The sequence below is a fragment of the Thunnus albacares genome, chromosome 24, assembly GCF_914725855.1.
Source record: "Thunnus albacares chromosome 24, fThuAlb1.1, whole genome shotgun sequence".
Taxonomy (NCBI): Eukaryota; Metazoa; Chordata; class Actinopteri; order Scombriformes; family Scombridae; genus Thunnus; species Thunnus albacares.
Genome location: NC_058129.1, coordinates 2,154,365 through 2,176,246, shown reverse-complemented (window position 1 = coordinate 2,176,246; position 21,882 = coordinate 2,154,365). Strand labels below are relative to the sequence as shown.

General features: G+C 37.9%; 1 protein-coding gene across 5 annotated transcripts; it reads left to right on the top strand.

Moving 5' to 3' along the window:
• The first annotated feature begins 1,725 nt into the window (after positions 1–1,725).
• cd99 (CD99 molecule) lies at positions 1,726–21,008 on the top strand. Of its 5 annotated transcripts, XM_044344883.1 has the most exons (13): positions 2,044–2,389; positions 5,741–5,773; positions 6,070–6,114; positions 6,958–7,026; positions 7,836–7,925; positions 8,440–8,529; positions 8,726–8,779; positions 8,994–9,080; positions 10,183–10,203; positions 11,163–11,183; positions 16,908–17,024; positions 17,172–17,225; positions 18,115–21,008. In XM_044344883.1, the coding sequence occupies exons 1-13, from the start codon at positions 2,326–2,328 to the stop codon at positions 18,141–18,143; spliced, it is 774 nt and encodes a 257-aa protein (XP_044200818.1). In that variant the 5' UTR covers positions 2,044–2,325; the 3' UTR covers positions 18,144–21,008. The 5 variants fall into 5 exon arrangements, with proteins under 5 accessions (XP_044200819.1, XP_044200821.1, XP_044200822.1 ...); XM_044344886.1 differs by lacking the exon at positions 7,836–7,925 and having other exon boundaries at positions 1,732–2,389; XM_044344885.1 differs by lacking the exon at positions 8,440–8,529 and having other exon boundaries at positions 2,037–2,389.
• Positions 21,009–21,882: the final 874 nt, after the last annotated feature.

The following is a 21,882-nucleotide window of genomic DNA, read 5'->3' as shown; positions in this document are numbered from 1 at the left end:
TTTCAAATACACATGTTATGATACTCTATGTCTCCATAACATCTAAGCATAACAAAAACTTAAAGAGACACATGTTGCAGGGTAATGATGGTGACTGGTGGAAGACACTCCACTCCATTTGTCACTTTTGGCAAATTAATAAAGATGATCATGAACTTTGTGTCCATTAATTTGTATTAAGCTTAATAGTGAACCATATTATTTGGGTCGCCATACACTGATTTGGAATCATTGGTTCCAAACTGAGGGAGCAAGCCCCCTGGTGGGGTGCAGAGGTAACTGCAGTTCACAGCAGACATTCTGACCTGTCAAACACACATAACATTATTAATTACTGCATCTTGCTGTCATTAGTGCTGGAATATTATTTGTGTAACCTGTGCTTTTCCTACTATAAAAGGTTTATATAGTTATTTATTTAGAAAGTGAAGTACATGATGGGCAGATTTATGACAGGGACAGAAAGCTGAAGAAGCTGTTTTAGTTTCAAGGTCCTGGTGTTGTGCACGCTGGCTCACTGTCACACTATCATGACTTACTGGGACAAAATATCCGCTGCGAAAAGTCCCGTTGCTGCGACTCCTTGACTCTTTCCTCCGTCTCACAACAGACTGTCATAAAAATCAAATGTGAACACTCTCCAGAGGATCTCCACATTGTTTTGGTCATCAAGTGGCCCTTCCTCCTCCTCTAACCTTAGACCACGTTATATACTTTTTATACAAAAAATGAAATTGACTTTAATGAATCTGGTTGATTTAGGTGATCTAGCTTTTCTTTTAACTGTATATGATATGAATTTATATGCAACTGAAGCTAGTTCGTAATCTTTATTTTATATTTACATGTGCACAGTTTATTACATGATGAGTGGAGACGATTAATGTGAAGTAAACATGGTTTATAATCACACATATCATTTCTCTGGGAAAGGCAATGCAAGAAGTTCAGGACAGTTTTGTATATATTATCTCCATGGATGTATTATTTTTTATTTGTTAGCAAAATTTACCTTCATATCACAACACCTTAGCATATAAATTCTAAATTTCTAAATTTCTTTGCCATTTTCATCATCATCATCATCATCATCATCATCATCATCATCATCATCATCATCTAACCAAAACAAACACTTTTGCAGATAACCTGTAATAAATCTGAGGCAATAATTCCAGATGACATTAGATCCACATACACTAGATGGCACACACGTTTCAGTAGGAACTGTTTATATTAGGCCAGCTGGGCAATATGCCACACCCTTGTGCTACCCTGTTGCCATCTCCTCCCACAGACCTTTCATGCACACATTGCAATAGTTACAATGTTGCATAAACGCCCTTGAACAAAACTCCTAAAAAAAGTGATGCAAAGTTGCCATTTCTCTTTTTAGACACAATTTTGTTGATTTGTCTGATCCCATTAAGTGTTATTGTTCCTCTCAATAAGGTTTTATCATTATTATTCATTACTGTTGGGCGTTTAGTGAACGTATGAACCGTAAGCCAAATGTCGTTCAAAACTGTGTCTACTTAAGAATTCCTCGCTTGTCAGGAAAAAATGACAATGTTTTAAAATCTTTCCACTTGGTTTAATAATCAGGAGACGCTACTGGTGAATTCGGCTATAACTGATGCCACCAGTTCTATCAAGTAGCACTTTATTTAAACTAAAATTCAACTTTTTTCACTGATCGTTGCCGCCATAGCGACGCTGTTTAGGTCCGGACAGTGTATGAACAAAAAATGAGAATGGGATATGAAAATTGCTATTTTATCAAAATTAGAGCTTAACCAAAAGTCGAATATATGCCGAATCGAGCAAGAGATTGTACTAATTTGTATGCAAACTTATATCACGTTTTGCGAGGTTACATTTTTGTTGACAAGCAAGAAAACTATAAACGGCGTCTTTTGTGAATACAGTTCGGCGTCGCCCTAAATAAACGAAACTTTTTTTTTTGTAGCGGTGGAATAATTCAATAAAAAGTTAGCTATTGGTAGGCTTATGTCGTCTTATCTCTTTATGACTCTGCTCACAAATAAAGTAACACGCTTAAAGGTTAATTTATCATTCTTTAATACAAACGTAGGCTAAGATAAGAACGTCGACGCCCTCAGAGGCTGTTCTGTTCCTCACTGACAGAGTTGACTCATTGTAACTAGACACTAGACGGGCTTTGCTTTGCAGTCTGCACATTAAGCTGTGTCCACAAATACCTTTTAGCTATACGCGCTAACACGCAGCTAGAAAAGTCTAGCTGCAACACTAAAACTACTTAATTTTTTCCCCCGGCTACAGGAAAGAAAAGTTACAGTCAACATGGAGTCTTGTTTGAGGATTGTTTTACTTCTTTTTCTTGTTAGTGGAACATTAACACAAGAGGGTAAGTGTATAATTATTTATTTTAGTATCAGAAATGAGGTTAGATAAATGACGGTTATGTATTTTAGTGGTCTTTCCTTTTAAGGTAGTGGCTTCTGGCTAATTTAAGGCTTAAAGTACCCCAAGTTTTGCTAGCAGTGAGGGCATTATTATCCCACCGAGGACATGAGCTCATAAATGTAATGTTTGTATGTTTTGTAACAGCCTCCTAACCGGGAGATAAATGGTTACTAGCTAGTAGTTACCTCATAATGATGTATCTTTTCCCATTTTCCAGCTCCCTACAGCCTGAAGAGTATAGAGTTGAGAAGTTTATGAGTGAAAGTTTATTTTAACTACTCTCCTCGAATGTCACTGAAAATGCCTTTTAAAAAAAAAGTCAATAGAAAACTCCTCAAATATTGAATTAGCTAACATATACCTCACGCGCAGGTACATGAATATCCTGACAAGCTCACACCTGGATCAGGTTCTCATGGCTGCTGTGATAGATAGATAGATAGATAGAGAGATAAAGAAACAGATGCAGACTGTGCGGTTCATTGTGTTGGGTTTGTTGTGGTCATATAAACCGAGCAGTGAGGTGAGATTTGCAGGGACTTTTCCTTTTTTGGGTTGCTTTGGAATATTCGCCTGAAATGGAAATAAGTTGTCATGAGTGTAGCTGGTGTACAGCAGTGGAATGTAACTAAATACAAATACAAGTACTCGAGTACTAAGTATTTCTCAAAACACCAAAAGTCCATAACCCAAAGATACTCAGCTTACTGTCGGATAATATTTACATTTGAGAAGCTGGAAGCAGAGAATTTTTGTGTTTTTTCTACAGTGAAAGTCAAGGTTGCCTGCAATAATGAGATTTGAATAGGTTGAGATCATGAGGTGAAATGAGATAAGAGGGTGTAGTTCAAGGTATTGGAATTGGGATTCCTTGGAAACTGTTTAGAAAAGGGCAGGCACTTTCAAAAAATACTTGGCAGGTGATTAGATGAATCATCTAATCTAAATCACTGCCAGTAGGATGCTGATTGGTTCGAACCACCGTGGTTTGGCCACAAGCGTATATAACTTGAAGCCTGACAAGCTGCATCACAACGGAAATAACCCATAAACATACACACGATGTGGCCTTCGGTGTATTTTTAGTCTGGGTTTTTACTTCCTGGTTTGGACCCCTTAGTTTAATGAAGAGAAACCGTCATGCTCCCACATGCTGCACAGTGATATTTTAGAGTCTATGTGTGTCCTTTTCCCCATCCAACACCTTATCACCCATCATCAGTGTCAGACCTCCCCCTGATGGGAGCAACTTCCTGCAGCCAGGTTCCCAACATCTGCTGGAAAGCGTGAAACCAGAAGAGTGGAGGCACATGTAGCAGTAGATCACCACCCTAGGTGTCTGAATGTCACAGTTAAACAGACAAAATGTTTGTGTGTCCACATATTTTTGGCCATATAGTGTAACTTATACATGATCGCTGCAGGGAGATTTTGTGAAAATTCAAAAATTGAAGTTAAGTTATGCAGAAAAAGAATGAAAACACAGTAAAGAAGAAAGCAATATAAAATGAAAAGTCGACCACAGAATGTCACATGACATATAAAACAAACTAAAAGACACAAAAAAAAGATAAAGTCCAAATACAGATCAGATAAAGCACAAATACAAAGCACAGTTCCACTCTGCAGCTTCCTTTGTCTGTCTCTCTTCTTCCTCTGCTTCCTGTCGCTGACATGCAAATCAGATGGCACGCCGTCTATCTGGGTTAGACAGATGTATTGTAGCTTAGTCTGAGCTGCTGCTGACATTCTGCTAAATTTGACCATTTTTCTTAAATATCTTATTAACTTTTCAGCAAGACTTTTCCTTTTGTCCTGAAACAGCGTCTGCGTAGTACATCGTAATAACTCTCCACCGAAAACCACAAACATGTGGACAAGTCTCACAAAGGAAATGACAGCGACGGCTTGAATACGAATAGCCTGTAGACATCTGTGTTGAATACAGCCCCCCCCCCCGTTCCCTTCGCCTCGTTAATATTTGATCAGCATTTTTGTAGTTTTTCTGGAAACAAAAGGATGGAAAAGATGGAGCTATCAAACATGTTTACAGCCGTGGCTTTAGTTGAATAGGTTTGAGGCGACAGCAGCTGTGTAATGAGAGTTTCTGACATTAAACATGTGTGTGGAGATGGCTCGCTGGCATAAGTATGGAAGGATTATTAAAAGTTTTTGTCTGGTATTGTTTTAATGGTAGGTTTAATAAGCTTCAGCCTTTTCAGTCCGTAGCTGCAGTGATTTTTTTTTTATACTATGAAAATATATCGTGAAGCTTGTATGAGGATGCTTGTTGTCTGAGTGTCCTGCGTTACAGTCTGTCACAGTGTAATGAGCTAAAACACAGTGTAGCGGATTAGCACGTCAGGCTGCGTTTCACAGTATCAGCCGGTCTGCTGTTCTGTTGTGTTTTACAGTCTCCTGGGCAAAAGAGTGTCGACTCGGACTTTTCTGTAGGGGGAACCACTCACTAGTGTCAGTAGTGACTCATGCTTCAAAGCCGCCCGGTGTGTGTCAGTCAGCATTGCCGTAGCAACAAGCAAACACACTCCCCTGCAACACCCACACACTAAACACATGTGTTGCCACAATGGAGGCAAAATACGGAGTCACAAGCAGCTATTCAGTCACAGTCAACCACCTATGACCAGATATTATGAAATGTGCTATGTTGGGTTTCTTCAGGCTCTAGAGACAATTACACAATCAATAACTGGTAGACAACATTTTTAAAATGAATGAATACAGACTGGGAAAGACTGGAAATAGAAAATATTGCAGGAGGAATGCAAAATAAATGATTTTTTTTATCAATAAGAGAAGTTTAACTTGAAGTTTTACCGCAACTGTTCCAAATCTCATATCCAAAGTGGAAGAATAGTCCAAAAAAAGTCTGATATTACACCACATATTTCATATATATTTCAGTATACAACCAATAAAGACAAACTTGTAGAAAACAGGAAATATACAGTAGCATAGCCTAATATTAAACAATATGCTAGGCCAGGAAATCCAAATATATAATAATAATAATGATTAGCAGTCCCAGAAAACAATATTCATATAGAACCTATAAAAAGACTTGTGTACACTGTTGCACAAGACATGCAGGATCTACTCGATGTGTTGGTGTAAACATCAAAAGTCCAGGGTTAGAACCTTTCCTTCAGTGGAATGGAAATTAGAACAAGATGATACATCTTTCATGACGCTGTCATCGATTTTACACAAACTGCTACAAATGATGAGCCGCTGTTGATTTGTAACGGTGTTCCATGTCTCCCTCATGCAGGATTCGATCTGGCCGACGCTCTCGGTGGCCCAGGTGAGTAACTTTCACTGGATATTTAAAAAAACATTTTTAAACATTGAGCGTATTGATAAACTCAATATAATCAGCTTTTAATGTGAAACAATCGTGCAGGAAGTGCGGGGATCAGATCAGATAACAGGAGCTCAGGGAGGCTTCCTACTAATCAAAATATACTTATTAAAGCAATGAAGGCTTGTTTCTAATATAAGCCTGATCCTCCCTGCAGCTGAGCTACATAAAGGGCCAGTGTTTGAGAATTACAGTACTGTAGACACTTCTTAAGGAGACATTGTTTTTTCTTCCTATAGATCCGACAAATGCGCCCAAAGCCCCAGAGAAGCCTAAAATTGAAGGTTTGTATCTTTTCACATGCAGGATAACATCACACCCACTCATTATAATCCATACAGAGGTTAACAGCAAGACTGTAGGTGTGATTTCAGAAGTCTTGAGTTAAGTCAACTGCATGCATATAGTTACTGCTGCTGTTGTACCGATAGTGAGAGCTGTTACAAATACCATATTTTCTGTCGTGTGAAGCCTGGAGGGCTTGGTATGATTGTTGATATATATAATACCTCATTTCAGCACTTGAGATTTTGAAAGTAACAATGTCTGCAGTAAGTTTGAGAGCGTCTGTAAGGAAGCTGTGGTCGACACACTGCACGCCACAGCACATCCATCACACGCACTACTGTAGTGTAGTAGGAGATACCTGTAGTTTCCTACCTGAAATGTACATTCACAGGGATAAAAGTAGTTGTAACAAGGTCTGACGTTGCTAAATATTACACAGACCTAGGTTGTGATTTCCTAATTCCTTTTAATGGAACATCAGTTTGCATAAGACACTTTGTCTGGACTAATCTGTTTAAAGCTATATTTTGACCATACTGCTCACTCTAAGCTGCTCTTCTAATTAGCTTTGTTAGTTCATGTATTACTCATAATAAATACGATGAAAAGTACACAAATGTAGAAGGTTAGAGTTCATCCTTGGATTAAAAAAATGCTGAAATAGTTTTTGTGTTATGAGTGTGAGCTGCAGTTTGAGGCCTGGCAGTTAGGCATGTTAGAGAAATGTCACATTCACCTCCCTATAGTATGTAGAATACAGACATTTAGAACAACAGTGATTGTTATAAAGATGATTTGTTGTCCTTGTCTAAATAAATCTTTTTTTTTTAATAAACCAGAGCCTGTAAAACCCAAGAAACCGTCTGGAGATGACTTCGGGCTTGATCTGGAGGATGCTCTGAAACCAGGTAAATCTGTTAAAAACTAGAAAGTTCTAACTTAGCATCTGACCAGCATGGGTGTTTAATGGCTGATGCTTTGATACTTTTAAAATGTTAGCTGTAACACTAGCATGTACTAGTGTTATTAAACTACGGTTACTTCCAGTGTTATTGTAAAAAAAAAAAAAAAAGCTCATCCACTGTCAGAGTAGGCTAAAGTTAAACTGTCCTACTGTCCTATTAGATGTGGGGAAGTTGAACCTAACTTGTTCAATTAGTCCTCATCTGTTGTAACGTTAATAATACTGTTAAAGCATAGATCTGACGCCTGTCTCTCATTCCATGTCTCCTACGCGGATCATTAGCTGGTGAGACTTTTTAGTCAGGATGTGAGTTCTAAACAACTCTTGTTATCTGATGTGTCTTCTAACACAGTATCATGTCTGTAGCCATCAAAATTCTTTTACAGATTTAAATGAAATTTGTATCAAAGAGACACTCATGGAGCTAGCGTTAGCTTAGCATTAGCTCACTACAGCTGAAAAAATCAGCCAGAAACAGTTGTCATTTCAGCTGTTTGCCTACTTATGTCTAAAAATAAAAGACCCATTGTTTTATCTATTTATTTATTATATACAGTATGATAGTATAATATAAAAGGGTAATATTATAACGGTAAAATATTAATGGACAACAAATAGTGCGGTCCAGTCCTGCGAACAAAACTGACTAGACTGTATGACTCCCTACAGTACATAGAAAACAGGCATTTAGAACAACAGTCATTGTTATAAAGATGATTTGTTGTCCTTGTCTAAATACATATTTTTTGACAGATAAACCAGAGCCTGAAAAACCCAAGAAACCCACCTCTGGAGGTGGAGGAGGAGACTTTGGGCTTGATCTGGAGGATGCTCTTAAGCCAGGTGAATCTGTTGTTATAGATGATGTTGGGGAGTTTCACTGATATGAAACAAAAAATAGTTCTGACTTAGGGTCATGTTCATGGACAATAAATAGTGTGGTCCAATCCTGCAAACAAAACTGACAGACTGTATCCGGCCCATCATATCAAAAGTGGATGAGACTGATTGTCAAGTATGCAGTTATAGATAAAACCAGTATATTCTCTGTATTATCTTGGTCATTCCTGATTTTGCTTTTAGGCTCATTATCAGTTTAAAATGATTCAGTCTGCTATTATAACCTGCTACGTGCAAAAAAACACCAGACTTTTATGCTGCACACCATAAATCATCTGCTTTCCTTTAAGTGTGAGCTGCAGTTTGAGGTTTGGCAGTGAGGAATCAGGCATGATGCTTCTGTGTTTTGGCACCTTAGACAAATCTCATACTGTACATTCAACAGCATGTAGAATACAGCTGTGGTTCTTATAAAGATTTTTTGTTGTCCTTGTCTAAATACATATTTTTTTGACAGATAAACCAGAGCCTGCAAAACCCAAGAAACCCACCTCTGGAGGTGGAGGAGGAGACTTTGGGCTTGATCTGGAGGATGCTCTGGGTCCAGGTGAATCTGTCGTTATAGATGATGTTGGGAAGTTTCTCTGACTCAGCCTCCAGATTTTCTTTTGGTTCATTATCACTTTAAAATGATTCAGTCTGATAGTATAACCCGCTACATGTAAACACTAGACTTCTATGCCACACCGTAATCGATCTGCTTTCCTTAATTATTTATGCTCATCAAGTCTTTGTACCCACAGATCCCAAAACCACACGTGCTCCTGGCAAACCTGTTAAACCAAACGCTGGAGGAGGTGAGTCTACTAATGCTTCAACTCATTTATGAACTTCATCACAGCCGCAGATGTGTGGAAAAACTATGTATAGCAACTAAAGCAGTTCTTGTTCAGAAGATGTTTAACTGAGAAAGTGGTTGTGATGTGCTATAACATTTCCCGATGTGTTGAAAAATGTAACGTACAGTTATGAATAGCATGTGGAATGACTCATTGTGTCATTTATTTAAAGGTGGTGGATCGTTCGACGACTCTGACTTGTTTGATGTTAGTGGCGGGGACTACAAGCCCGACGGAGGCCGCCACAAGCCTGACGGAGGTAAAACATCCCCCTAAACATTTTTCAGTTTTGATTTAGGTTTCGATCCCACTGCTGCTGCTCTTTTTGTCCTTGTGCTTGCTGTTCCAGCCGATTGATCAAATGTCACCTAAATACATATACATACATGTGTCGACACTGCAGGCCGTCATGGTTAAATATACACAGCACCTACACATCCCTAACAACTGAGATTGAGGAGAATTTTGGTGATGTGTAATAAAATCAGGGATTTATTTCTGGTTTGTTGCTGATATGTTAGTCTAAGCTGTGGAACCTGTTTATTACAACACTTTGGTTGTAATCTGACTTCACTCCAGTAGCTCAGTTTTCCTTGTTTCGCCCTCTTTTCTTTGTTGTATCTTGTTGTCCTTCACTACCACTGACTCAGCCGAGATGAGTGTCTCAAGAGAATGGCTCAACATTTATTTAATGTCATGGTAACGCTTACAAATTCTGACCTGTATTAGTATTATCTATTAGCAAAGTCATTTGTGTCATTTGTATGTTGTTACGGTTTGTTATGAATTCTTAATCGTTATATAACATGGAATAATCAATAGGCTTTGTTTTCGCTGATCATATTCTTTCAAAAATGTCAAAGTTATACCTCCAAACCATGAAATAAACTTTTTGCATTGTTCCGCATTTAAAAGAATCATACGAAGACGCAGAAAAGCGGCCGCTGTTTTTTGGAATATTCGTCTTTGTGTAGTGTGAGTATGGAAGGAATTAGCTGTTCTTCTTCCAGAGGAAGGAAAAGGAATAAAAAAAAAAAAAAAAAAAAGCCACAAGCTCTCCAGTGTAATTAGAGCCACATGGTTGGTTTTCAGATGGGATTGTGCGTGATCGTGTACAAGAAGCAGCAGTGTGGATATGAGCTGCGCTAACCTGTTATTGACTACAGCTTACAGTACTCTGCTGGGATTTTACTCATGCTGAAGGAAAAGCAGCTTACTCAGGAGAGAGGAAGCACACTGATACTGATCTGATATATTTCGATTTACTTCTACAGTACTTTCTGCTGGATGGAAAAAAATTAAAAAAAAAAAAAAAACTAAACTAAAAGGTCTAATATGACTTTTTTTTTTTTTCTTTTCAGGCTCCGGCCATGATTCTCAGAGTAAGTGTTTTTTATCCTTCTTTATGTCATGTGTATTAGTTTTAGTAAATATACAAGAGCATTGCAGAAAGGTTATTCTGACAGTAAACCCAGAATAATGCTGGTCATGAGTTACGAGACTGTACTGGGACAGTTAATCTCACCAAACCATAGACGCGGCCCTCTTCCTCTTATATTTCACTTTGATGAGGACGAGCAAACGAGGCCACATTGTTTTTGCCATGTTTTAATTATAGCTCCATATGTGAAGTTCTTCTGACACACATATACACATACAGTGTGTGAAATGTATCACAATGGGGGCATCCAGTCGTGCAGTATTCACAACACAGACCAGGCCTCCAAAATAAGAGCCGAAGCAACTTTTCCAAAATGATTCACCATATAAACTTTATTGTAGTCTAAGTGTAGATGAGTCATGTTTTAAAATATATTTATTGATTTTAAGAACTGTTTTTTTAGGTTTTGCATAATGGATCGGTGGCCTGGCTGTTGGTAGAACTGCATTTCTAATTATAAGTGATATGACAACTGTTGCCAGCAAATTTACAAAGCTTAGCTGTGGTGCTGGCATACATGCAAACAGATACAGTGTAGCTACTACTCTGGCTGTGCAGCACTTCCCACAGCTGGAACATAAACTGGCAGGAACTACTTGAATGTGTAACAGACACACAATGGATGCCCCTCTGAAATGCTGCAAACTGCGTTAAAATGATGTAAATGGGATGATTACAAAAATATTTTTCAAGGATTTTTGAAGGATGAAGGATTTCATGCAGTTAACAGTACAGATAAACCCAGAATATTTAGTGAATAGTTCAGATTGTCTTCAGGTCTTTGGTGCTTTACTTGTCTTACAGAAATAACTAAGAGAAATACTGAAGCCCTAGACGGTTATGGAAATAAAATATAATAAAATATATATGTAGATTAATTCTGTTCTTTGTTCCTCACAGGCGATGCTGACCAGCCTCAAGGTAAATCCATCTCTGATTGTGTTCTCTCCTCTTCCAGATGTGTGTCCTGTCTTTGTCTCTGTACTCTGTCAGTGTCACTCTTGGCATCATTATGTCTCTCTGCGGAATCAATCTTTACTTAACTTCTTGTTGGGAATTTCCAGTTTCCTGACTTAGAGGAAGTTTTGTTTCCTGCTTCTGTGTTGGTCCAACAGTTGTTGTGTTGGTATTTTATTCATTCCACCTGCCACAGATACTGATGTGTCGTTACGTTTGTGGCTTTGAAAGCACCAAAGGATCATTACTGTGATGTATTTGTCAGAATATTCGTATCTTGAGATTAGAGCTGTCAGCTGAGTCTTTAAGACTTAAGACATTTGATCAGTTGCATTTTAAAGAGGAGTCTCTGAGGACTGATCTGGCAGTTAGTCTGACTTTCATACTGGTATGATCTTCATATTGGTACCCCTGGTCTGCTCTCTTTGGCTAAAACGCTGCTTCGATTGTGTGTCGTTGCAGATCCAGACCTTCTGTGGGGCCAAATCCTGGAGATGCTAAATGCTAACATGCCAGAGGAATTCTTTATTTGGATGTCCAACTTAAGGCAGATGTTAGAACCTCTGATAGAGAGGGCCATGGATCTGCTGCAAGCTATACCATGAGCCTCAGTGTGCCGCAGGAAGCCATCAGTCCATGTACTGTATGTTCTGATTGGCTGTCAGGTCTTAGGCTACACCCTGACCTTTCCTTTACAAATAATGGTTCAATGTCTGACGGACTTGACAAAAAAATAACATAGCAGGGTGTTTGGAAAGTCAGGCATCAGAGAGGAAGCACGTTTTCCCAGATGATCAGATGGTGATCAGTGGTTTTTATTTTTCTTGCAGTTTTATAAAGTTATATTGATGGGTTTGGTTGCAGCAGTGACATTTTGGATCCAGTTTTCCCCTGTGTGCATATTTCAACTTGAGCTCTGGCCTTCAACCACAATTACAGAGTGTGGACAAAATAACAAAAACACTTCACATCATAAAAAAACTTGAGTAAATAGTTATTTGTAGGATTGGATTCTTAACCGGCAATGATTTGCCACACAATGATTTGTTTTGCTTCCGAGCTAAACTAAGCTCGTCTTCGCTGTGAAGCTGCTGACTAATATATACATTAATAATATGATTAATATCTGGTGCCAGTGTTCAATGTTGTAACCACACATTGCTCCCTGACCTTTACCAAACCATAGTTGTCATGCACAGATACTTTCACAGTGTTAAAACACGTTTCTGTTATTTTGTCCACCACCTTTATGAGTGCAAAAATGACAACTAGGTGGAGACTTTGATCTATTTTCTTTTGAACCACCATCCAAAGCTCCCATTCATTAGATCAGTTTACAGCAGCTTGCTCATGCGTAACACTCCCCTTGGTCCTTGAACCTCTTCCTGTCTCAGCTCTTATCAGCTGCGATGTTTTGAGCTGCATAGTAAAAGTGTATGAAAGCAGCATTGACTCCCTGTGACTTACCAGACACCCTGAGTTTGGGTGTGTACATACATTCCTTTACTCTTGCACTCTCCACCCACCATCTCCTGTGTATGAAGTGCCAAGATTCATGACGTGTGTTAGTTTACAGCATAATGTTACAGTAGAGCATGTGCCTTTCTTTTGAAAATACAGTATGTAGGTTGGGTACTTTTCTGAAAATATGAGTTGTTGTTCATGTTGGATGCTTGTAGATGATTATTTACCACTAAATAAGCTTATGACAGGAAATGACTTGATGAGTTACTGAATAGACTGCTCTGACTCTTTGTCGCCGGTAATAAAAGAGATCTCAGGACTCGTACTTTCAATCTTGATCTTGCTTTTTTTTTTTTTTTTTGCATTTGAAAAAAAACATGCATCTGTGTGAAGCAGTCCGTGTTCCCGAGTATTTTCTGCCGTCAGCACCTCGTGTCGGGACACGCCTGATTTCAGCCTGAGAACACTCCCGTCAGTCCAAACACCTGGGATCCTCTAAAGCAGCAGTCTGAGCACATTCTTATCATAGCCAGAATTCAAAGCACTCTGCTGACACATCCAACACGCTGAGGTGCAAACCTACAAGAAGATTCTTCTTCTCATGCTGAAACATCTCATTGTCTCCGATAAACTTCACATCTAGATATTTGATCAGATGATGATTTTCTTCCCTTTGGCAGTTTCTAGCTTATGAACTGTTCTTTGTGTACTCCTTAGTAACTGGCAGCATATTTATTTTTGGTGGGGTTTTATGTATTTTAGATTCTCTTAAAGGATAAATCATTCCTCTTCTCCATATTGGCCATGACGAGATCGCTTGACTACATCATGAGTCATGTTGGGCCGGAGTTGTATTCAAAAATACATTCTGATGTTCAGCAATGAGAATTCAGCAATGTGAGTCCTCTCCCTGCTGGCAGTCATGTGTCAGTCCTTTCCTGTTGCTTTTTCCTGACAACAAACCTACATGTAACTACCAGGACTTCTCCCTGCACTGCTGCTCAGCAAGGAAACACTGTCTGTGGTGACACAGTTGGTACTGAGATACACTATTAATTTATGCTTTAATGATGAGGTACAATCAATAGAGCTACAACAATATATTGTTTATGTTAATGTTAAATGACTATTTCCCAGTATATTCTTATCAGATGTTTTTTCATTCTTAAAATATGGGTATCAGTCTCAAAAATCCAGTATCACTGGGGCTATAATAATAAAATTGTCTTTTCGATTGGATTTTAGGGTATAATTAATGGATAGATTAATGAATTATAATATATGACTATATTTTTACTGGATTATCTGCACGGTTTAAGGATTTTTTTTGTAAAAAACACTTAAAATTGAGTACATGAAAATTACTGCTCACTTTGTACCTTAAGGGAGCCTTACTTTTCAATTAAGGTCTAAAATTAACTTCATAATTGAAAAGTTAAAGGTATACAATGCAGGATTTTCCTAAAAAAAACAATGTATAGACTCATACAAAAATAATCCCTCTGGATTTATGACCCTCTAGAAGTGTGTGGCGGTGTATGTATCTACAGAGACTCTGCCCTCTGCCCGTATTTTCTTATTTTCTTATTATTGTGCTGTGTTCAGGACCCCTCTGGGTGTCAACCTTTGGGCAGCGGGTGTGTCGCCCCCAACCAATAACAATGCATAGGGTGTGAGATATTTGCACTTTAGAACATAACCACCATGAATCAATCAGAAAATAACATTTTATTTATCTGATTCACGGTTTTGTTTTCGCCAGTGTCACTCGCTCTCTTCACTCACTCACTAGCTCGCTCAACCACCACTGCTCTCTCTCTCATGTGCTCGCTCTGGTATCAAGCAGGGGAGGAGGGGCCAACTTTGAATGCTGTGTGTTTACAAACACCAACCAACAAATCTTGTATAGTATACCTTAAAGAAAAGAAAGAATAGGTTCACATTTTTTCAAGTCTATATTAAAAAAGTACACAAATACCCTTATGAACATTGTTCTTGCTGTCCATTCTGGCCACCAAAACCTTTCGAAAGAGATTTCAGGACAAAATACACAGTTACGGTAAAACAATAGCACTTTGTAAGATAGAGTACGTGTTTGATTGGTTATGGTGATGATGGATGTCTTTGCAGCCAGTATGGACAGGAGGAACAATTAATGTGTCCAACAGTGCTTTCAATGTACGTATGGGCACATGAATTTTGTTTAAAGACTTACTTAAATGTGAAGCTGTACTTTAAGAGGTACATGTAATATTATTTTGTAAACTTTAAGTATTTTTAGCTCATAAAAACCCTTTAAACTGTGCAGATAACACACTAAAAATAACTTATTACAATCCATAAATATACAAATTAATGAAAGCCGAATTTGAGGTGTAACTACCTGAATACTGTTTGGAATATAAATCCCTTAAAATGTCATAAAAGAAATAGTTTGACAGTCTGTTTTTGTATGTATTACAAAAAAGAAATACAACATGTTAATCAGTGACATTTAAAAGGTATAATAGAGTGTTTGTTTTTTTTTTTAGAATTTTTGACAGAGCCAAGCCAGCTGTTTCCCCTTGCTTCCAGTAGTTATGCTAAGCTAAGCTAAGCTAACCTGACACCAGCTCTGTACTAAACACACAGACATGAGACTGACATCAATCTGAAAGTACTTCCCAAAACTCTTCCTTTAATGTAAACCGAAATACTAATAATTCCAAATGATTTCTTTAAATAAAACATCAAATATCTGACTTAAATGATCTTCAGCTGACAGTGACAGACACAAAGTGACTGTTTAAAAGGCTGTATGGACAGAAGAGACCATAACTCTCTGAACAGTTTGAACTTAAGAGGTGTGAGGCAAATGTTTCTCATTCTCTGTCCGTGTGAATAAAGGGTGCTTTGATCTCATGATTCAAATGGCTCAGATACTTCAGGTGTCCCACATTTACGTGGGAAAGAAGAGTTCTGTCCACGTGCTTGGCATTTTCCAGCAGTAAGTCATGCTTGTACGCTGGCATCCTGTTTCAGTTTTTCTGAATGCTCAGGCAACGCCCTATTTTTGTATATACTGTACCATCACAAGACACACCTCTCCCTCATGACTCACCGTGGTTTTGAAGTTGTGCCAGTCAACAAACAGAACAGCCAGGCTAATCATGCACGTTATTGTACTTTTGTGTGCTCCCCCTATGTGCTGAGCCACACCCTGCCCTGGAGCTGGGAGGTGTTGGCGCTCAGTTTTTAATCCATCTTTATGGAGCTGTTCTCTGCTTTGTTCACTTAGTACTACCACTACTGTTCTGTTTTGACTGAAGCTGAGGATACTTTGTCTTTGTGTTGATTATACATGTCAGCTTCAGCTTTTTCTTGCAATACAAGTAGATTTTGGCATAATTAGAAGCTGTTGACCGCCACCCTGTGGAATACTGAGGTGATGACAGATCACAGTTTATGGCCTGAGTTTATCAAATCAGTCAGATCCATTTTAGAAGTAAAAAAAAGTTCTCCAGTGAGATAAATGTAAGAAGTTAGAAATGAATATCAAGTGACTAACTCTTACTTACAGCAATAAATGATCAAAGCTCAGAGCAGGAATGGCCAATCAGAAACAAGAATTCATCCCAGTGCTTCATTTATGAATATCCTCCAGTATATTCTTGTCGTTGATTTGTGCTGTTATTATTTCCACTGTACAGTGATGTTTTATGAGTAGTTTCAATCGTTTCATTTTTAAGTGATTTGATCTCCATATATGTGTTAAAACATTTCTTTCCATAGAAGATGCTCACCACCACTGGGTTTATACATTTTAAATCCTCTATATGTCCAGTTCTGCCTCTATACCACATTACTTTAGACATCTTTGAATTTTGCTGCAGAACAGCGCACCTGGAGGGTAGAGCTGAAATAAGAGAGATAATAATTCATGTCATGTCATGTCATTGTTACAAAATCTGCAGATTGGAGACTGTTCAAAACCCTGTATATGTACAAGCAGCAATTTTTTCGTGGAGAAAATTCTGTGCAGTAATTTGAATTGAAATGCTTGCATATGGAAATCTGTAGTTGTTCCATGTAACATGTTATAGACTGAAATCCATGGTAGAGGTATGTTGAAAATGCCTTTCCAACAGACCTTTATTCTTTGGAAAAAATAAGATCTTTACTACAGTATATGAAAGCTCAGCCTGCTGTAACGTGTATTTTTTCTCCTCTGGTTTTGTCCTGTAGGAGCTGGATCTGGACAGATTGCAGGGATTGCCAGCGCCATCGGAGTAGCTCTTTTGGGAGCAGCTTCAAGTTACTTTGCTTACCAGAAGAAAAAACTCTGCTTCAAGCTGCAGGGAGGTCAGTGTGCTTCACTGCATATATCACAACATGATTTCTGTTTGTGAAAAATATACTAATAGACTGTCACAGAAAACAGGAGGTACAGTACTGTCATCATAACAGTTGTTGTCAAAGGGTTAAATGATGAAAATGTTCCATCTTCAGGTGCAGACCCAGAGAGTGGAAAAGGCCAGCATGGTACTCAGTCTGAACCTCAAGGTAGGTTTCTTCTTTTTTTAAACAACAAATTAAAGGCCATTTTACTGTGAAAAAGTGATGTCACTTGCATTGCTAAGGTACATTAACACCTGTTATGTGACAAGAGTGTAGACAGAGTGATACAAGAGTCAGAGATCCGGTTACATTGATACACAACCACAGATACGACCAAAAATACTGTTAGATAAAAACTTCTGATGAAGTATAAACATCATCTTCATCATTTATGCTCGTCAAATGTAATTTATGAATGAGACATAGAAGATGCAGCTCTCAAAAACAGACTCTTGACAAACCACATGAAGGTGAGATTTACACTTTATGGAGAGTGTTTTCAGACAATAGTTTTACTTTTACATGGGAAAAGACTTTAAGGATGTGGGCCGAGTGTTTGGTTTGGTTAATGTTACTGTTGGTTAACTTCCTCAGCTCCACTGAGCTGTTTTATGGGAACCATTTGGAGGCTACTTCCAACTGGCCTCTGTATTTGAAGTAAAAATTGAGTAAATCATTGATTTATTTTAGTCACATTATTATTATAAAAAAAGATCAAGCACTAATACTAATTGTCTGAATCAAATCAGCTTTGAATCAAAGTGTATCAACTTGTTACAAATTTATCTGATTCATTTTTGTATCACATTGTGGACTGTGCATCTAGATATGTATCAGATGACAGCCCTAACATACAGTATGTTATTAGCATTGTTCATGTTGTTAACAGATGAATAACCAAACTAAATCCAGACCTGTGTGTAGTCTGACATCTAGTGGTGAACAGCAGGTAGTGAACTCATCATCATGCTGTGGACCTGCTCTGGGTTTGGGGTTCTGTTACTCTTTAATCCACTCACTCATTGCATTCATGTTCTGTTCTTTTCAAATTCAGTTCTCAGCAACCTGCTCAGGACGTCCTAGACAACTCTGCGCTCGCACAACACAAGTCAGAACTCAACTTTATCCGACTTTCAGTAAACTGTCATGTGTCGTCTTTGGTCGTAAGAATGAGACTCTCTGAGTCTCTCGTTGATGAAGCTGCAGCCTGATGAGTGTAAAAAATGGATACAACTAAAACTTAACTTGAAAACTGTAAAATAAAAATCGGCCCTGTTTGGTTTATTTTTACGTTCACATTTTAAAAAACTACAATTAGTTATCAGAACAACTGAGTAATGATTTAAACAGATACTACTGTACACATGAACACTTTGTATAGTTTTTTTTGTCTTTTAAACCTGACTCTACCACTATAGTAACTACATATAAGTGTTTACATAGTTGCTATATGGGTGGGGTGTTTGTTACAGAATAGACTCCTTCCTGCCATCCTCTAACCTATAACTTCAGATTGTGACTGTGGCAGACCTCACCCAGCTGGCGTCTAAGAAGGATCGAACAAACCTTGTGTATTTTCATGTGTACATCCTCAAAATGGATGTACAGTATTTTCCTAAGCACCTTATATTTTAAAGGATTGGCTCACCCAAACCACAACAGAGAAAAAAACAGGGGTTGTGTTTTACTTTACCAAGTTTTTAGATATATGTGTCTACGATGATCCCACTGTTTTTTTTGCAACATTGGTGAACTGACCCTTTAATGCACACCTCAGAGTCTCCCTAAACCATAGATTGTAAATTCTCAAATAACAGCTAGAGGCGTGTCCAGCACAGATAAATAAAGGCTGGTAAAAACAATGAGTAGGGGGAGGAACTTTACTTTACTGTAAGTATATTGAATTCAGTGTTATATACATTTCTACAGCACTAATTCCATCAGTCCTGTGATACTCACTGCTACTCTCACTTTCTCTTTTATCACAAATACTGTTTTCATTCACTGTTTACCTCCGGTCGGTTCCACTTTGCCATTTTTTTGAGCACTGTTAAGTTGCAGTCAATAGGACAGAAAATCTTGCGGGTAGGTGCATCAGATCATAAACTGTGACTGTGAAAGGACCAAAAAATACAAATTTAAAAAAGTAAAGACATTCCAGTCCTCAGACCACCATCAACAATTCCTGATGAAGGTATGAGGACCGTGATGAAGTGAGTACAAGTGATCAACAATATGGAGTATTTTTGGTTCTTTCTAAGTTACAGTCAGTAAAATCAACACTTCCTGTCGGTTTCAAACTAAAAACCCATTAGGAACAGCATGGGTTATGCCTTTTGAGCAGCTGTAAGGCTTTTAATGTGAAATAGAAGTGAGTTTCATTGATGGTAGCTCAACAGTGATCGAAAGAACGACAAAGTAGAAGTGATTGGAACTGAGTAAGGGCAGTATTTCTAAAAAGTTTTTAGCAGAGTGCTGAGTATGACATGACTGATGCACTGATGGCATTAGGGCTCAGGAAATAATAATGAACTTTCGTGCTTAGTGCTGAGTTTGCATCGGCAGTAATGGCTCTGTGACAAATACAGCTCTTGTCCACTATTTGAGAATTTACAATAATCCATTCTACAGCCTAATTCAATGATGTTTCAAAGTTGTTGTATTGATCTAATCATCATGTAAGTGGATTTCAGTCCAGCAGAAGGAGCTTCTCATGTAGAATGCTGATTGTGATGTCAGCAGATGGAGATTATGGAGCATAAACATATTACATATATTTAATAAATGTAATATGTAATATAACAGTGAGATTTATTTGACATATGTAAGTGACATTGCTTAGGATCTTTTGTGTCACATATGTAAATGTAACATACAGTAGACGGTATAACCCTTAGATTTTTGTTTGTTGTGTTGGGGATTGCTCCTAAATTTGTGCACTGCAAAATACATTTCTGTCTGTAATTTAACTCCTTAAATTCTTATTTTCTTATAAGCTGCACTAACACATATTTTCATAATAACAGTGGATCAAATGACTGTGTAATGTGAAAAGAGAATTACCACCACCTCTGCAGTTCTGCTTCTAGCTCATTGTTTTGGTTTTCTGGCCCACTCACTCTTCTTTTTAAAGTCAGACAAAGACGGCGACAACTAGCAGCTAAAGGTCAGATGTTTTTAGGTTGTTCTGCTGCCCCCAAGTGGCCAGAAACTCAACTAACGCAACTTTAAAACTCAAACAAGCAATAATTCTTCAAACAAGTTCAAATATTATCTCACTTTTTTTTTAAAGAATATAGGATTTTTAGGAATCAGTCAGACAGAAATTACCTGATTTGATGGAGATTTCTGCAGTTTTGTGTATTTCTTTTTACTTATATTGCTGCTTTGTTGCTCTTTTTGCTTGCCGTAGCAGAGCAGCAGCGTTGACACACGTGCAGCACTCTGAGGCGGTGCAAATGCTGCATTTTTCCACAATTATAATCATGAATCAACATTTCTAGTTCCATTACAGTTCTCTGCACTATGTTGAATTTGGTCTCCGTTCCCTCTGAAATACTTGTGTAATCAGTTTATTAGAGACACACATGAGCACATAAAAAACTATAACATCAGAACAATTACATTATGAGGTTATGATTGGAGAATTGTCGTTACGATGCTAAAATATTGAAATGAGCTGCACCCAGTGAGCTGTAAATACTTGAGAATAATGTGTATAGACACTGCTGACTCGCTTCAGGCTTGATGCTGCCTTGTGCATCGAGCTTTTCAGTATCAATCATGATCTCAAAGTGAGTTTTGAGAGATTTTTGTATTCAAACTTGTCTGAGTGTAAGAAACATAGAATATCCAGGTATATTACATATGATGATTAGATGAATGTTATTTTAGTGAGTTGATTTTAAGTGTGTGTACATGTTTTCAATAAAGTGGTGTTGTACAGTTTATTGTTGTTTTGTCCTTTTGTTAATTACTAATGTTTAGACTTGACTCTGGGATCAGTAATCAAAAATGATCTAAACTCAAGGTCCACTTGCTAGATATTCTGGATCTTTCAACCACATCTCATCACCTAATGAACTGACTATCCTCATGTCATAACAAGGGTTCGAACATATAAACTAGCATGTGATTTTTCTGACTAATATTAGAATTTAAAGTCTTGACTGTAAATGAAACTCCAGGCCTGTAGTTGTGGTTTACTTTTTTATACCACAAATTGATCTTGTTTGTGTATAAGTGTTGCATATAAATGATCTCAATACTTTTAATCTTGAATAAAGATAAGGGTGACTTTGTAACGTGTCCAGGCACTAGAAATGAAAAATAGCCTCTTGGCTAACTCCGGCGCATTTACAGCAATGTTTATTAATGTGCACTGTCCCTGATGAATAAACCAATGAATAAATAAGTAAAATGAATAAATAAAGCAGCTGCTTGTTGTTGAGTTTGTCCTATGGTTATGTCTTTCAAACCAGTCTGTCAGAGAAAAGTCAACTTAACTAATTAAGTGACCAATGTAGATCGAAATATTACATTAGCAGTGTATTTAGTCATATTTAGATATAATGATTGCATTTAAAAGCGGCCTATTAATGATAACAGTTACAAAATTGGCCAGTCATGGTCATTATGACAGCCTGCTGTTTTGTGAGGATGTTGTTTTATGACAGAATGAATCCAGGTTGTTGGCAGAAGTAGAGAAGCCTTCATCACTGTGGTGACCCCTCACTTGTGAACCATAATGTTTGCTTTTGCCACAAAATCTGTCCAGGAAAATGTTAAACTTTTTCAACTGAATGTGGTCCAGTGTTAACAG

What these genes read in the sequence shown, in the direction of transcription:
- cd99 (XM_044344883.1), top strand. Translation starts at nt 2,326, where the DNA reads ATGGAGTCTTGTTTGAGGATTGTTTTACTTCTTTTTCTTGTTAGTGGA. An exon ending in TAAACCAAACGCTGGAGGAG is followed by an intron (nt 8,780 to 8,993) that starts GTGAGTCTACTA and finishes ATTTATTTAAAG; the next exon opens with GTGGTGGATCGTTCGACGAC. An exon ending in CCGCCACAAGCCTGACGGAG is followed by an intron (nt 9,081 to 10,182) that starts GTAAAACATCCC and finishes TTTTCTTTTCAG; the next exon opens with GCTCCGGCCATGATTCTCAG.